This window comes from Eulemur rufifrons, chromosome 30 (assembly GCF_041146395.1).
Source record: "Eulemur rufifrons isolate Redbay chromosome 30, OSU_ERuf_1, whole genome shotgun sequence".
NCBI classification, from domain to species: Eukaryota; Metazoa; Chordata; class Mammalia; order Primates; family Lemuridae; genus Eulemur; species Eulemur rufifrons.
This window is the reverse complement of record NC_091012.1, coordinates 84,065,884-84,084,324: the sequence shown is the minus strand read 5'-3', so window position 1 is coordinate 84,084,324 and position 18,441 is coordinate 84,065,884. Positions and strand designations below refer to the sequence as shown.

General features: G+C 33.7%; 1 protein-coding gene across 1 annotated transcript in view; it reads left to right on the top strand.

The window, feature by feature from the left end:
* The window catches only part of SH3BGRL (SH3 domain binding glutamate rich protein like), an 81,131-nt gene extending 66,985 nt beyond the window's left edge, over positions 1-14,146 (top strand). Inside the window, exons 2-4 of the mRNA XM_069463319.1 lie at positions 766-951; positions 7,395-7,475; positions 13,035-14,146. Of these exons, the coding sequence (XP_069319420.1) occupies positions 766-951; positions 7,395-7,475; positions 13,035-13,067 (300 nt within the window). The 3' untranslated portion in view covers positions 13,068-14,146. The remainder of the gene's footprint in view (positions 1-765; positions 952-7,394; positions 7,476-13,034) is intronic.
* Positions 14,147-18,441: the final 4,295 nt, after the last annotated feature.

The following is an 18,441-nucleotide window of genomic DNA, read 5'->3' as shown; positions in this document are numbered from 1 at the left end:
GAGAAACCTAACTAAGGAGTATTACTTTTACTATTTTAAAAACTCTCTGCTAGGTATGATGAGGAGACAAAATAAATATGCTATTTCTATCTGTTAATCTAGTTGAAGTAGCACAGGCATACCTGAAAGATACCTTAGTAGCACGTTAAGAGCTAATGAGTGGTAGAGATATATTCCTAACTTAGTATACAGACAGGCTTAGGTCTTATATCTTCTTACTCAGTTTCTGTTCTGAACAATGAAACTTGAGACTTAAGTGACTCTGAACCTTGTGTGATTCCTCAAGAAAGGATTAATTTTCATTGACTATACGATGCTTGTTAAGATGGGAAGCAAACTTGGGTTGTTTGGAAAGACTTTCAATAAGAGATGAGATTAAGACAGGCTTGTAGATAGTCAGAAGAAAACATAGTTTTCCACTACCCACAATTTTGAGTTAACTGCATTACTTTAGGTTATTGATAGTATCAACTAGCCTTGCATCTGCATCACTGAAAATGGGAATTTTCAATGGAAAAAAAGAAAAAGTTAGCTTGATAGAAGGACCTGTGGGCTAAAAGGTCCTTGACTCATTTGTGAGACATCATTAACAAGACAATAATAAAGAGGGAAAAAGCATATATCTTCTCAAAGAAACCACAAATTTTGTTCCATATCTCAATTCATTTATGCTAGCTCATAAACTCTTTGTTGAATTTGAAAAATAAAAACAAACAACAAAAGCTGTTTGCTAAGCAATATGGTTTCTTGTCATTTGGGTCCTAGATTAAGAAGAAACAGCAAGATGTGCTTGGTTTCTTAGAGGCCAACAAAATAGGATTTGAAGAAAAAGATATTGCAGCAAATGAAGAGAATCGGAAGTGGATGAGAGAAAATGTACCTGAAAACAGTCGACCAGCCACAGGGTACCCTCTGCCACCTCAGATTTTCAATGAAAGCCAGTACCGTGGGGTAAGGAAACAATTTTAATTTTTGTTTATTGAAATAAATTGCCCCAAATCCATCCTATTTCTTTCATACCCACCTCCAAATCTGCTTACAGTCATTTTCCCTCTGCAACCACTAACCAGCTGGAGTATTTTGCCTTCTACTAGTAGGCAAACGGATGAGTCAGCCACACACACGAAACTAACTGTGAATGTACAAATACAGACCTTGGATATATAGTCGACTTTACATTTTTTCATCTTGTTTCCAGCCAGAGAAATTGTGTTTCTAGTGTGTCCACAGAAAAGCCTCTGAAGAAAAGTCAGCTGTTTTGGTTATTTAGATTAAAATTAGTTAAAAAGAGAAATATCTGATTTTCTACTTGAAGCTAGTAATACTTATATTTTGGTATCATTAGTAGATTTTCTCAAAATTTTAAGTTAGCTAATAAAGCTCATATAAGAAATGAGGGAAACAAAACATTGAGTTTTTGCTTTGTGACAGGGATTTCTAAGTGTGCCATCTTAATTCATCTTCATTTTAACCATGGAGCCTTCATTTTGTATTCTTCATTTACTGTTTATTTAAGTAACTTCTGTAGCCTATGGCCATTCTAGGCACCATGACATGCACAAGTATATATAAAACATAGATTCTTCTCTTGAGGAGTCGGTTGGGCATGGGGTGTGGAAAGAATCATACACACCTGAAATAATGGGAGAGCGATTATGAAACCACATACATGCAATGACATGATACAAAAAATATATGCAAGAGCTATAGAAATTTGGAATAAATATATGCTTGCATTGCTAAGTCCTCAGGTTTATTTATTTATTTATTTATTTTAATTTCAGAATATAATGGGGGTACAAACATTTTGGTTTCATAAATTGGTTTTGTACAGTTTGAGTCAAAGTTATAAGTGTGCCCATCACCCAGATAGTGTGCATTGTACCTGTCAGGTGTGAATTTACACATTCCTTCCTCCCCCCCCCCGCGCCCCCCCCCCCCCCGCCAACCTGCTTGATTTCCATTGAGTTTTACTAACATGTGCACATGCATGTTGATCAACTAGTTACATTTTAGTAGTTAGTACTTTTGGTATTTATTTTTCCATTCTTGTGATACTTCACTTAGAAGTATGTTCTCCAGTTCAGTCCAGGTTGTTCGCCATTTTTTATGGCTGAATAGTACTCCAAGGTATACATGTACCACATTTTATTAATCCACTCATGTATCAGTGGGCACTTGGGTTGATTCCACACATTTGCAATTGTGAATTGTGCTACAATAAACATTTGAAACCCCAAAGATTCTGCCAGGAGACTCCTGGAATTGATAAAAATAAATACAGCGAAGTGTCAGGTTACAAAATCAATGTACACAAATCACTAGCATTCCTATACACCAGTAGCAGTCAAGCTGAGAATCAAATCAAAGACTCAATAACTTTCACAATAGCAACAAAGAAAATAAAATAACTGGGAATATATTTAACCAAGGAGGTAAAAGACCTCTACAGGGAGAACTGTTATCACTGAGGAAGGAAATTGCAGAGGATGTAAACAAATGGAAAAATGTATCATGCTCATGGATTGGCAGAATCAACACTGTTAAAATATCTATACAACTGAAAGTGATTTACAGATTCAATGCAATCCCCATCAAAATACCAATGTCATTTTTCACAGATCTAGAAAAATAATTCTGTGCTTTGTATGGAACCAGAAAAGACCCCAAATAGCCAAAGCAACCATGAGCAAAAAGAATAAATCAGGTGGCATCACTTTACCAGACTTCAAGCTACACTACAAGGCTGTAGTAACCAAAACAGCAACATAGACCAATAAAGCAGAACAGAGAATCCATATATAAAACCGTCCTCATATAGCCAACTAATCTTTGACAAAGCAGACAAAAACATACACTGGAAAAAAGAATCCCTATTCACTAAATGGTGCTGGGAAAATTGGATAGCCACATGTAGAATACTGAAAGAGGATCTGCAGCTCTCACCTCTCACAAAAATTAATTCATGATGGATGACAGACTTAAACTCAAGGCATGAAACTATAAGAATTCTGGAAGAATAAAATGTTGGAAAAACTCTTACAGATACTGGACTAGGGAAAGAATTTATGAAGACCCTGAAGGGAATCACAGCAACAACAAAAATAAATAAATGGGACCTGATTAAATTAAAAAGCTTCTGCACAGCCAAGGAAACAATTAATAGAGCGAATAGACAACCTACAGAATGGGAGAAAATATTTGCATGCTATACATCCAATAAAGGGCCAATAACCAGAATCTACAAAGAACTCAGGAAAAACAGCAAGAAAAAATCAACCCCAAACATCAGCAAAAGACACAAACAGAAGCTTTTCAAAAGAAGATAGACCATTGGCCAATAAATATATAAAAAAATGCTCAACATTTCTAATCAGGGAACTACAAATCAGAACCACAATGAGGTATCACCGAACTCCAGTGAGAATGGCTTTTATCAAAAAGTCCCAAACAACAGAAGCTGGTGTGGATGTGGAAAGAAAGGAACACTTATACACTGTTGGTGAGACTGCAAACTAGTACAACCTCTATGGAAAGTACTATGGAGATACCTCAGAGAACTAAAGGTAGACCTACCATTTGATCCAGCAATCCCTTTATTGTGTAGTTACCCAAAGGAAAATAAGTCCTCAGGTTTAACATGACTGAGGAGCAAATGTGTTTAGAGGCATCAATTCAAATCTTCTACATCATATGTTTATATGGGAGTGAGAAGGATGCTTTTTGGCAGAAAGCCTTTTAGATGCCAATTCAGAGCATCCTAGGGAGGAATATGATAAAAATGAGAAAGTACACTGGTAGAAAATATTTTCTCTGTGAGTGAATTTGTCACCTCTAAAGAGGAACCTGGAGATTTCACCTGTTGCTGCAAACAGGGCCAATGTGCAAAGACATGTTCTGTAAATAAGGAGAAGGCACTTAGGCTATTCTTTTATATAATGTAACATCAATGCCATAATATTTGAAATTTCTGCAAATTTCAGAATCTCAGGGACTGAAAGAGGCCTCATCTAGTCCAATCTAAGAAAGCAGGTGTTGTCTTAGTCTCTCCTTCTTGAAGCAGAAATTTCAATTGTTTGACTTTTGAAAGTAAACACATTTTGGATTATAAGGGTACATTTGAGAAACCACATTTACCTGGCTTATTTCTACCTTACAAGCCACAGTGCAGGAAAATGGAGTGTGTTACAGAAATAAGGCAAGTATCACTGAGAAATGGGAAGATGGAAATGAAGGAATGGAAATGAGAAACAAATAATCAAATAAATATTTGTTAATGAAAAAGGAATCCAACCTCAGTTGAGTGCCTGCTTTGTACGAGGCACGGAGTTAGGAGTTCAATAACAGTGAAAGGTAAGATTTGTCATTTTCCATTTAAGGTATCTCCATAATGCTTTCCACAGGGGTTTCACTAGTGCAATGCACTCTATCTGGGGAATGGACACACCTGGAGCTCTGACTTGGGGGGATAGGCGGTACATGGGCAACGTATGTAACCTGAACTTTTGTACCCCATAATAAGCTGAAATTAAAAAAAAAAAAAAAAAAAAAAAAAAGATTTGTCATTTTCCAATTCATGGGGAGAAGAGTACATAGAAATCATTCATAGAAAACTTATTACATTTTCAGTAATTGTGCTATATGTTTTATGTGTATTATAATCCATTCTTGTACTAATCCTATGAGGTAGGTATTGCTCCTATTTTATAGATAAAGAATTTGAGGTCTAGAAGAGGTTAAATAGCTTTCTAGGTCACACAACTAGGAAGTAGTAATGCAACTAGGATTTAAACCTAGATTTGTTTTACTCTAAAGCTTCTACTCTAATTAAACCACACTGTGTTGTTCATTTTTCTATTTACTCAGAAATCCCTTCATTTGTTTTCTTGCTCTGTTCGGTATTGTGAGGGGCCGTCCTCTGCAAATTACATTTCCCAGTCCCCATTGCCACTTGCTCTCTATTAGGTTTGGCCAATAATGGGAGGCACTACTGGTTGGAAGATTACAGGAATGGAGGAGGGGAAAAATCATGGTATTCTTTTCCTTGTTTCTGGAGGTGTCCATGACAGTGGCTGTATCTCCTTTGTGCTACCAGCTCTACCAGCTGTCCCAGCTCCTGGGATCTATAATATCACCATCTTTATTTTTCCCTTTAAACCTAGTTGTGGCAGGAGCTTCCTACTGTTAGTAATCTCTGGGTTGTCTCACCATCTCCTGTTTGCCTTTCAGTTCTTTAACCCTTTGTAATTAAGTCTCCATATTAAATTACCTCTATTAAACTATCTCAGGTTTTTCAACCTTGGCACAATTGACATCTTAGGTGGATAATTTTTTGTTTAGGGGGGCTGTCTTGTGCATTGTAGGATCTTTAGCAGCATCTTCAATTGTGAACAACCAAAAATTTCCACAGACATTGCCAGATTATCCCCTGGGGGAAAGATTACATCCTGTTGAGAACCACTTAACTATGCCTTAGGTTCTTATTTCCTGACTGAAACCTGACAGAAACTACTACCCTACTTATATATGTGAGGCTCTGCTATAGAAGATACAAAATCTTGGGGGTAATCTTCATTCTGAAAGAGGTTATGCTATGTATATGAAGAACTAAAATTCATTTTCATGAAATTATAATTAATATGATACCAATATATGGTAGAATACATTCTGGATTAATGTTATTGGAATCCCAGAGATGTAAATATAGTATCTTTACTTTTTCTCTTTAAGAGAGTTCCTATAGAAGAAGCAGACTCTGTCACAGTCTGTCTTGTTTATGCTTATATTCCTAGCATCAAGAGCAGTGCTTGGCACATAGTAGGTGCTCAATAAATATTTGTGGAATGAATGAATTAATGTGGTTTAATTAAGAAACTGATGTTCTTTTCTCTCAGATTCACAAACTGTTTATGTTTTCTATGTTTTGGACCAAGAAATGATAATATACTTTGACCCCAAAATACTTGAAACAGAGTCAACTAGAGTCCCCTACATAGCATCATATCATCGGATTTCAATCTGCATGAGGACTTGCTTTCTTTCAAGTGAATCTAAAGACCAACATGAGTTGTTTTTGTTACTTTGATGATAGTAAATACTTTCTCTGTGACTACTAGATTTTTTAACTAGTATTCTGAGGTTACTTCAAAGTGGTTGAGTGTAGATATGATATATATGGTTTGTTTACCTTGAGTATCTCTTATCAGTCATGTGTCTCAGTATGGAATAAGTGTTAGGATCCAGTTCCACTTTTGAATAGTGAACTCAAAGAGTATGGGAGCCTGCACATATATGCTTGTTGTTTAGGATTTATTCCTTTGTCAACATCTAGAGTATACAAAAAGATGCCTTTAATCAATCAATTTTTGGAGAGATCCCAGTGGCTCTATACAATTCTGACTGTATTAAAAGAAACTCTAAATAAGAGGAAAATGTCTAGTCTGATATTTGTTCGGATAGGGTTTGAACTTTTAGGGTCATCCATGGTTTGAAAAGCTCTAAGCTTTATGTCTCCAGATCTTCAAAGTTCCCAGGAAAAAAAAAAAAAAAAGGTGCTCGGAAAAGAACTCTGCAATTGGTAACCTGTTGGTGAGGCAATTTTTAGAGAAGCCAGCAAATAATCAGTGCTTTTCAACTCTAATAAATTAGGCAAAATGCCAAGCTTATCTCTGTGTGTTTAAAAATCAAACTAGTTAAGGCCAGATATAGACAATGGCTATGTATTCTATGTATGCTTGCTATTGATTATAAGTCAGAGTCAAATTTAGGCAAGTCTATTTGTTACTTTTGGAGAATGCTTGGTGGCTTAGAGGATGACAGTAGGAAGCCCACCCAAATTCAGTTGCATGAGGCTTCTCTTGGATTCCCCAGGTTGAAGCTACCTAATGGTTTGGTTGCTTTTCTGGTCATATTTCATGAGCATCTCAGTCCCTTCCTCAAAACACAGCACAGATTCATTATTCTTCTGGCCTTGAGCATGTCTAGTTAGTATTTGGTCTACTGTAGATTCTGAGGATATCTCTGTCTAAATCAATAATGGAAGAAAAATATGAGGTCCTAGAAAGCAGTCTCCCACCAGAAATAAACAGCCTCTTACTAGGAAATAGTTGGCTGTTTTGGGCTATGGAAGAAGCTACAGGCAGATTTAAATTCTGTGTGATATGGAACAGTTTCTGTCCAACAGAACAGCACACTTTCTAACCCACATTAAATGGGATCCAGAAGACTTGACTCTTTACTAGCATTATGAATTCTAGCATTATGGAAGTTAGCTTCTCTGCTCCATAGGAGATCGCTGATCCTGTCTACTAGCTAGATCATTCTGAATAAATCTCCTGTTTTCTTTCCTTTGTTGGTTGCTCATTGCTAATTCTTCTTGCCTTCTTTTCACCAAGGACTATGATGCCTTCTTTGAAGCCAGAGAAAATAATGCAGTGTATGCCTTTTTAGGCTTGACAGCACCACCTGGTTCAAAGGTATGATACCCATTTTTCCTGCTTTATAGGTCATTATATTACTGCTGGGTTTTTTGATCAGTAATATTTTCACCTTTATTTATTCAGATTAAGTCAGAGGCAGTGCATCATAGCTAATCTACATTCATTTAATCCCTAGTAGGGCAGACATGTCTGCATAATCACATACATAAAGTATGTGTTTAGGAGGTAGGTGGAGTTAGCTGCACACGACAGCAAATTTCTCATTGACCCATTCACAAATAAATGGTTAGCAATTTTAAAGACTCCTTTATTTCAGCTGTCATGCATGATTCTACATCGACAGCAAGCATCTTAGTTCAAGGTAATCTCCTTGGCAGCATTTGTTGTCTTTGTTTGAGAGAAAATGATAGAGTCATCCATTCAAGTTAACTAAGAGCATTTAAGTTGCAAAACTGGTCACCAAATTGTTAGCTAAATTTGGGGCTTTTATCCTGCCAACACAAATTAATTTTTCAAGTGACAGTATTCCCAGGGGAAACCAAATAAAGAAAGCAAAATGAAATAGACTAATGAAATGTCTCAAATCTATGGACTTTTTAAATATACCTTTGAATTTTACAGTAGGTCTTCTCCACACAAGCTGGCTTAATCAAAATATATGTCCCCTGCTCTATCATTTTATGTTTTGCTCTTAGCAGGTGATTTTATGTTAGATTCTTCGAACTCCCCCAGTTCCTTCTTCAATTTTGAGTGTTTGTGTTTGAGATTTACTAGCATTGTGTTTACATCACTGTGAAATTGTGTTTCCTTGCCAAAATTTGTTTTCCATAGATAAATTGTTATACTTTAGGCTTTGTATAATTTTAATTGTAAGAAGAGTTAGGCAAGGCACTTTGTTTAAATAAGTAAGACCCAAGTTAAGTCATCAGGTTCAGTGCAGATCTGAGGAAGTATGAAAGGATAGTCTGTTTTCTGTGATGACTCCCTCCCCTTCAGTTAAAATTAGAATTAATTCATTCATCTATTCATTCAAAAGTATTTATTTAGTGTCAAGCACTGACTGGACATTAATGGTGGGGAAAATACAGAGAATGCAGCATAGTCCCTACATTCAAAGTGTTTATAACCCAGTGAGGGGCATTTATACAAATAATTACACAACAAATATTTGTACACATAATAATAACTCAAAACATTCTGTGTTAAATTTTATAAGTTGGTGTGAATAAAGTGCTGAAGAAGTCCAGAGGAAATAATCATATATTCCTACTCAGGAGGTTGGGGAAGGTTTCATAGAGGAAGTGGCATTTGAACTATTGGGGATTCCAAAATATTGAAGTGACCCTAATGCATCTTTCACAGAAATAGCAATAGAAACCATTGCATTGGGGTATAGTTGCATGTGATGTTGTAATCAGGGAGCATAGTATAATATAGAATGGCTCCAGAATAGGTATATTAAATAGAAGAGGCTCTATTAGGAAGTAAGGTTGGCTACATAGGTGGGGGCAAGATTATGATTGCTGTGCTAGGTAGATTCAGCTTTATTCTCTAGGTGTCCAAAAGCCATGATGGGGAATGGAGGAAACAACAATGTGATTATTTCTGTATTTTAAAGTGTGATTTAATCTATGTCTTAAGAAGAAAAAATTTACAATTGTATGGATTGTGAAACATTGAAGAAATGAGATAATAGAGACAGACAGACCCATTAGAGGATACCTTAAGAGCACAGAAAAATGATTGAGAGCGCCTAAAGTAGGACAGCAGTCTTGGAAAGGGAAAGATGGATTTAGGAGACACAAAAAATTCACATTTTGTAGGATTTAGCAATTAATGAGATGCCTGTACATGCCAAAAACTGAGAAGGATTAAAGCTATCTCTGGGGCCACTAACCTGGATGATTGGGAAGTGAAGTAGAAGTCACAGAGGAAACAGAAAAGTGAATGATCCAGGGAAGGAGTTAGTCTTGGGAATGAGAGGGCATGCGTTGTTCTTTTGAGATTGAAAGAAATGGGGAGAGAAGGATAAAAATAGAGAAATTTTAATGTGTGGGAAGGTTAGGGAAATTCACTGAATGTTTTACCTTCAGTGTAAGGTAGGAGGAAAAGTTATCTACTAAGAGTGAGGGGAAATTTGGGACGGTAGAATCTTGAGGAAAATTGGAAGGATTCACTTGTTTGAAAATAGGCTAGGGAGTAGGCTAAATAGTGAATGGAAGGGCAGTTGAGCAAGGACCCAGCTGTAGTTAGAATTGATGAGCCCATAGGGAAAACAGTGTACTTATAGTGTTTTTTTTTTCTATCATTGTTTAAGCCTTGGAGTAGGAATAGAGTAAAAGAACAGTGGATGTTATAAAGGACTGGACAAGAGGGAGCTGATACATTGTGTATTTAATAGCTTTTTCCAGGACTTAAAGTCATGAATTCGATATCAGAATGGTTATATTTTTACACTTCAGCTCAATTTCTAGAGTTTTCCCGCTTTAACAGTACTGGCTTAATAGAAGGTATACCAAATAAGAAATGCAACTAGTTAACCCACATTTGGAAAGTGCACTGATAATAAAAGAAATGTGATAAAATGAGATGTAGTTTTCATCTGTGTAATCAGCAGAAATAAAACGATAGAACTCGGTGCTGAGAAGGTTACATTGAAACAGATGCTCTAGTATATTACAGGTGGTGTAAATTTGTACTCCTTTTTGAAAACTAGAAGACAACTATGTAGCAAAAACCTCAAAAATGTTTATACTCCTTCATGCAGTAATTTCACATTGGGTATTATAGTGTAATGAAATAATCCTGTACATGGAAAAAGCTTTATGGATAAAACCACCAATGAAAATGTTGTTTATAATCTTAAAACTTTGAAGACAAGTTAAATGTTTAACAGGAGGGTCAACCACATTAATTCATCCACTGAATAAACTTTATGGATAAAAATTATGAATCAAAGTATCGTACTGTATATAATCCTGAGCTTTGGAAAGAAGTTAAATGTCTAACTATCAGGTTAACAAAAATAGTTTATTCACTGAATGAACTTGTGCTGTCATTAAAAAATGATAGTTTGTAAAAGGATATATTAAATGAGCTACAGAATTGTTTGCACAGTATAATTAATATTCTAATTACATTTAAAATTTATGCATAGGACAAAAAGGAGACTGAAAGGAACCATAGTTAAAATGCATATTTTCTCTCATTCTCTGTTTTCTAAATAATTAGCATAAACACGCTTTACATTTAAAAATAATTGAAAACTAAAGCACCAGAGAGCTTGATATTTAAAAGCACCCTATGGCAAATATTCCATAAAGCAAAGAATCCTTCTGTGGGAGACAAATATTTTTATATACTTTTATATATGGCAAATATTCCATAAAGCAAAGAATCCTTCTGTGGGAGACAAATATTTTTATATACTTTTATATATTTAATGTGTTTAAAACAAGGTATATAAATGTTTACTATTAGTTACTCTATTTTATCAATACAAAGAGCATTTCTTACTTTGAGGTGGAGGTGAAGGTTTGGAGATATGAAATAAAATAATTGATACTTTTATTAAAAATAAAAATCTAGTGATGTTTGTGCAGAGAGGAAAACTACTCTCCTCAGAAAGGCATGTTCACTAATATGTTGAGAGAATAGAGGGTGCTAGTTAGAGAAATGTTCTCATTAGCTTTGGTTGAATCACCGTGCTCTAGGGAGGGCCTATGGAGTCTGCCTCGGCTGTGAGATTTGAAGCAATCCTATTTCCACTGAATTCATCCTATGCTTACTGCATCTCCAAGAGAAACTGTACGTTAATAACACGTAGCTGTGGTCTTGGTTTCAGTTACTAGGCAAAAAAGAGGAGGAGGAAATGCAGGAAAGAAGGATGTATGCCTGCAATGGGCCACGCAATGAACTGGACACTCCATGTACATCTTCATTTTTTTCCTTACATCATTCCTCTAAGCTAGGTGTCCTTAGAGATATTTTATAGAGGAGGAAACTGATACTCAGATAACTTAAGTAATTTGTCCAAGGACATGTAATAATCGAGTATCAGAGCTGGAATTTTAACCCAGGATTATCTGACTCAAAACCAGTGCATTTACGGAATGATGTTTACATTGGGAGTAGCAGGGAGAGCACTTCATATGCTTGCTTCTAAGGCTCTCTGGTTGATTAGATGACTCACAATTCTCATATAAATATTGACTAATTACTTTTAGGTATTAATAAAGCTTTCAGTTCAACTTATGTGTTTGATGAATAAAACATAATTAGAAAAGTAAATAATCTACTTTAAATATAATGTATCCTAAAGCAAATTAGAAGAATTTTAAGTTGAATTTTGTTTTAGATGTCTATGCTAGTAATTTCCTCCAATAGAAAGGATAACTGAGAGCAATGGAATGTTTGACAAATTACAGGAAAAAATGATAGGGTGTGACGTTAGGTGTTCGGTGCTCATAGGAAGAAGGACTTCACATTAGGACATGTTATTATACAAGTACTTCTCTAAAAATTTATGCTAGGCCTTTGAAGGGTCTTAGTATAAAATTCATTGTGTTGTGTGCAGAAATTCTTCAAAACTCTTTCTATGAAAAGAAACGATGCATAATGTAGGTGGAAGATATATTCATTTTGACAGCTAAACACTAAGTTGGAAGCTTGAAATGAGCTTAGGAACTTTTTTATTTTTTTGACTAGGCATTTTAGAAGGTGAGTCAATAATATATTTCACCTGTTTTTTAAAGATGTATTAATATTAAAAATATTAATAGTGTCCTTTCTTGTTTATTTCTTTCCTTCATTTTTGCCCTTTTTTTGAGTAAAAAATCTAGCATCTCTTTTTGTTTTTCCACTTTCTTTGAATGTAGTATCAGAGACTAATTTTGGAATACTCAGAGGCTCCTGGATTCTTCTGAGACTGTCCAGTATTGAATTAGTGACAGGTGCTTAGAGTAATATTGTCTAGCATCCCTACAACTTAAGTCTGATGTTTCTTTTGACAAAGTTACTCTTGCCACTCATCTTTAGTTCAACAAACTTTTCTTGATGTTTATTTTGTGTCAAGTACTATGTCAGGCACCAGAGCACCCACATAGGTCAGAGTTCCTATGCTAGAGGTATCTCATTGGCCAGAGGAGAAGGAAGACAACCTGATCTGTTTTCATGTGTACTGTCAGAAAACATAAAAGCAATGACATTTTAATGAATAGCACATTTTTAAGTAATTTGACCTTAATTAACCATACATAATTAACTGTAAACTTTAGGTAACAATGTTTTTGAACACTCAATTTTTGTGAAAAATCACACAAGAAAGAAACTAGCCATTTTTATATAAAATGTCAATTATAACTGTAAATCACTCGCTTTTATGGAGTTATTTCAAATTATTAGTAATGATTAGGTGGTCTTTTATTATATCTGTTTATAGACCTATTTTATAGTTTTTCTGTTAAGAATTTTTTAAGCAATCTTTTCTGGGGGCTTTTGAATATTCTTGGTAATTTGAGCTAATGAAATCTAACCAAAATACACATGCATATCTCCTCTGTGATATAAACTTAATTATTTTGTTTTTCATTTCAGGAAGCAGAAGCCCAGGCAAAGCAGCAAGCATGAACCTTAAGCATTCTGCCTTAAGCTTCCTGAAAAATGAGTCTCCATTGCTTTTATAAAATAGCAAAATTATCTTGGCTTCAAAAGGAATAAGCTTAATGTCGAAATAATAGATTAGTTGGTGTTTTCACATGCAAACAATCAAAATGAATATATAATTAAAATGTGAGCGTTATGGTGAAGAGAATGGGAAATGAACATAAACTTTTAGTAGATATAATAGTGTTGTTATCTGTCAAGGCATTTTATGTACTTTAGTCATTTTATAAAGAAAACACCCTTCACCTTTTTTTGGTATTATTATTGCAGCTTAATTATATCTGTAGCTCAACATTAAAGAGTTTAAAAAGGAGAAAGAGGAGAGAAAGAGAGAGAGAAATAATCTGTCTCTTATTCCAAAATTGCCTCATTAATTTTAGTGAACAAGAATATGTACTTTTTTGATGTGATGTCATTGTGATTAAAAAGTACTTGCAGATAATGTTTATATGTTAAACATTGTAATTTCCTGTGGTAATTATAACATTCCCATTCTTTTGTAGATGATACTTCTGTGTACTGAACCCCAGGTTTCTAAAAGTAGCCTTTAATTGCATATTTCAGTTATCAGAATAGATGACTTCCTACCCCCCCAAAAAAGCAATAGATGAATTCAGTTGATAAGTCCTTTGTTTACACAGCTAGGATGGAATCATGTTTCTAAGTTCTTCCCTTAGTGAAATACACATGTGTATATCATGGAAGTGGGATAAGTAGGTTTAAAATGGCATTCTCTTCAATGAGCTCAGACTTTTGATTATTATAAAATAGGTTGACAATCACTGCCCAAGGTTAGTTTTCCTTGGATTTTTGCTAAAAGTAATCTTAGTGGTTTCCCCCCTCTAGAACAACTTGTGATCATGAATGTCACTATTTCTCAGATATCTGACCTTTTAATTTCATTTTAGGCATATATTATGTGAGTACATTAATCTAAGCAGAGAGAATCTATTTCTATGCCTCTGTTCCAGCAAAAAGCACAAGTATCAAATAAAAGGGGCAACTTTTGAAATATTAATTCTAAAGAATTCTAAAAAGACAAGAAACATGGCCTAAATCACTTACACAGAAAATATATATATAGTACTTTAGCTCCATACTATTTTATTGCGAAAAGTAAACACTTTTACTTTAAACTACTTTTATTGTATCTGTTGTATGCAAGTCTGTACTCTTTGTCAAAATCAACATGTAATAAAGACATGGCTTTGTTTACTGAAATTCAAACTTGATGCGATGCTTTAAAATAAACTCAGTACTTTTAGAAATATAATTTATGTGTTCCTGGTGTTTCTAAATAATATAATAATAATTTTAGATGAGTAATATCTTTTTTAGAGGGTTTGAAAGGAGAAAACAGAAAATAACAGAAAGAAAACAATTTGAATGGAATTCAAGTTTTTTTTTTTCCTAAGTTTTCTTTATAAGGCTATGAATTTTTCAGTACAAACTAGAGACAAACTATTCCATTGTTTTGTTTACAAAAATATACTATAGAGAACTCTAGAGAAAATAGGGTGCTTTGTAATAAATATTAGAAAATGCTTTAAAAACCTTTTAGCCAATATTTTCTCCTGAGCTTTATTAAATGCTGTGGATGGTAATTACATAATTCTATGTTTTCATTTTTACTTTTATTTTAATAGCAAATAAGTTTAACGATATCAAAAATAGCCATTCTTCAAAAATAGACACATTTTTAGATGTTTATATATATTAGACAATATTTTAAAGTTAACATATATGTATATTTAAAGTAAAAGGTGGATTTAGTCTTCCTAAATTGAAATCTTTCATTTTGTCAGCTGAGAAATATATGTCTGGTATATACAAGAAAAGCAAGTGAAATTCTGATTATTAAGCTCAGTTTTATAAAGAACTTTCACAATATTTGCCTGGAAAATATAACCCTTGCTAGTTGTTATATTATATTTGGCCTGTTTCTGTTTGTAAATCAGACCTGCTAATTTGTTATTTCCCATTTTAGAGCTGATTTGCTCTTAAGAATATTTGACTTTCAGGAAGATTTCCATTATCACCTAACAATGCAAATTGTTGGTTGATTGTGTTGTGAAATGCCATCACATCTTTGGGAATCTGAGTGTAGAGGTGAAGAGAATTTTGAAACAAAGATTGTTAATTACTTGCTTGGGAAAATCTAAATACAGAATTTTGGTGAAGTCAGGTTTCATTGCACATATTTTATTCTTTCAGAAAAAAAAAAGGAAAAAAAAGAGGATTCACATGTATTTTTATTGCCCAGTTGTAGATGTGGAAGATATAGAAAGGTTGACATTGATCTCATCTTTTTCTATATAAAGTAGATATTTCTTTTCTTTGAAGAATTCCAATAAAACTGATTAAAAGACATTCATTCACATTGGGTTAATTTGAACCTCCTGGTCTCCTCCCCCCTACCTCACCACTTCCGTCCCTGTATATTATCAATTATCCCCTAACTTAATTTAGCAAACAATTTTTTTAATTCCTACATAAAAAGTAACCATACTGTTAACGTAAATATTATTTTAATATGATTGCCTTTTATAACATCTTTATTGAGATATAATTCATATACCATAAACTTAACCCATTTTAAATGGTATAATTCAATGGTTTTTAGTATATTCACAGATTTATGCAACCATAACAATTTAAATTTAGAATGTTTCATCACCTGACAAATTCTGTATCCACTAACAGTCACTCCCCATCCCCCATTCCCTCAGCCCTGTGCAACCACCAATTTACCTTTTGTCTCAATGGGTTTACCTATTCTGAACATTTTAAATAACTGGAATCATACAATGTGTGGTCTTTTGTGACTGCTATCTTCCAGTTACCACATTTTTTCATTCATGTTGTAGCATACATCAATACCTCATTTATTTTTATTGTCAAATATTATTTCATTGCACAGATAGAACTACATTTTGTTTGTCCACCAATCAGTTGATGGATATTTGAATTGTTTCTCATTTTTGGCTATTACACATAATGCTGCTATCAACATTAAGGTGCAATTTTTTTTGTTTGAATACCTATTTTAAATTATTTTGACTATATATGTAGGAGAGAATCATAGTTGTTTTATGTTTAAAAATTTGATGAATTGACAAATTTTTCCCAATTGGCCTCACTGTTTTACATCACCCCCTTTAGTGTAGTGTATGAGTGTTCAAATTTCTCCAATTCCTATCCAATGCTTATTATTCATCTTTTTTATTATAGCCATTCTAATGGCTGTGAAAGTAGTATTGCATTGTAGTTGTGATTTATATTTCTCTGATGGCTAAATATATGTTGAGAATCTTTTCATGTGATTATGGCCATTTGTATATCTTCTTTGGAGAGATATCTTTTCAGATCCTTTGTCCATTTTTAAATTGGGTTATTTGTCTTTTTATTGTTGAATTGTAAGAATTCCTTATATATTCTGATTACAAGTCTGTTATCATATATGTGATTTGATAATATGTTTTCTCATTCCATGGGTTGTCTTTTCATTTTCTTGAGGGTGTCCTTTGATATACGAAAGTTTTTAATTTTGACAAAGTTAGCTTATATATTTTGTCTTTGCATGTATTTTTGTTTTTGCTGTCATATCTAAGAAAATACTGCCTAATACAAGGTCATAAAGATTTACTCCTGTGTTTTCCTCTAATAGTTTCCTTGTTTTACCTTGTACACCTATGTCTATGATAATAAAGTTACCTTTGTATATGATATAGGATAGGGATTTAAGTTCATTTAGTTGTCCAAGCACCATTTGCTGAAATGACCATTCTTTCCCCCATTGAATTTTCCTGACACCTTTGTCTAAAATGAGATAACCATAAATATAAGGGTATTTTTAAATTTAATTTTTTGACAAATTATAATTGTATATAATTATGAGTTACAAAATGATGTTATGATACATGCATACAGTGTGAAATGATTGAATCAAGCCAATTAATATGTCAGCTTAAATAATTATTATTTATTCTCCTGTCTAATTTCAACTTTGTACACTTTACCACCATCTCCGATTCCACCATCCCCAGCCTGGGCCAACCTGTGATAATTACCATTCTGCTCTCTGCTTTTATGAGTTAGATTGTTTTAGATTCCACATATAAATGAGGCCGTGCAGTATTTGTCTTTCTGTGTCTTGTTTATTTCCTCCAGATTCATCCATGTTGTTGCAAATGACAGAATTTTCTTCTTTTCTAAGGCTTAATAATATTCCTCCCTGTATATCTACCACATTTTCTTTATCCATTTATCCATTAACTTGGCTATTGTAAATAATGTGCTGCATGTAAGGGTATATTTCTGGACATTTGATTCTATTTCAACAATAAGTTTGTCAGTGTATTATATGTGTACTTATGCCAGTACCACACAGTTTTGATTTCCATAGCTGTTTATTATGTTTTGTAATTGGAAAGTGTGAGTCCTCCAACATTGCTCTTCCTTTTCTTTTTTGGCTCGTCAGTGTCCCTTGCATTTTCATAGGAATATTAGGATCAGCTTGTCAATATCTGTAAAAAAGCCAGCTGGGATTTTGATAGGGATTCAATTGAATCTTTAGTTGAATTTGTGGAACAGTGCCATTTTAACAATATCAAGTCTTCCAATCCATAAATATGGGGTGACTTTCTATTTATTTAGGTCTTCTTTAATTGCTTTCAGCAACACTTTTTAGTTTTCAGAGTACATACTTTGCACTTATTTTGTTAAATTTATTTCTAAGCATTTTATTCTTTTGATCCTATTATAAATAGAACTGTTTTCTTAATTTTATTTTCGGATTGTTTGTATCTATCTAGTGTATAGAAACACAGTTAATCACAATTGATTTTTGTATTTTGATTTTGTATTATGCAATATTGCTGAATTCATTTATCACTTCTCATAGATTTTCTTACTGGATTAAGAATTTTTATATACAAGAATCTGTCATCTGTGAGGAAAGAAAGTTTTACTTCCATTTTGCTCTGGACATATTATATTTCTTGTCAAATTGCCTTCTCTAGAACCTCTAATACAATGTTGAAGAAAAGTTTCTAGAGCAGAAATTCGTGTCTTGTTCCTGATTTATGAGGAAAGTGTTCAGTCTTTTGCCATAAGTGAAATGTTGGTTTTGAGTTTTTCATAGTTTCTTCATCAGGTTGAGGAAGTTCCTTTTTATTTCTGGTTTGTTGAGTGTTTGTCATGAAAGAGTATTGGATTTTGTCAAATGCTTTTTTTTTTTGCATTTTCTAAGCTAATCATATGTTTTTTCCCTTTATTTTATTAATATAGTATATTACTTTAATTAATACAATTTCCATATGTTGAACCAACTTTTGAT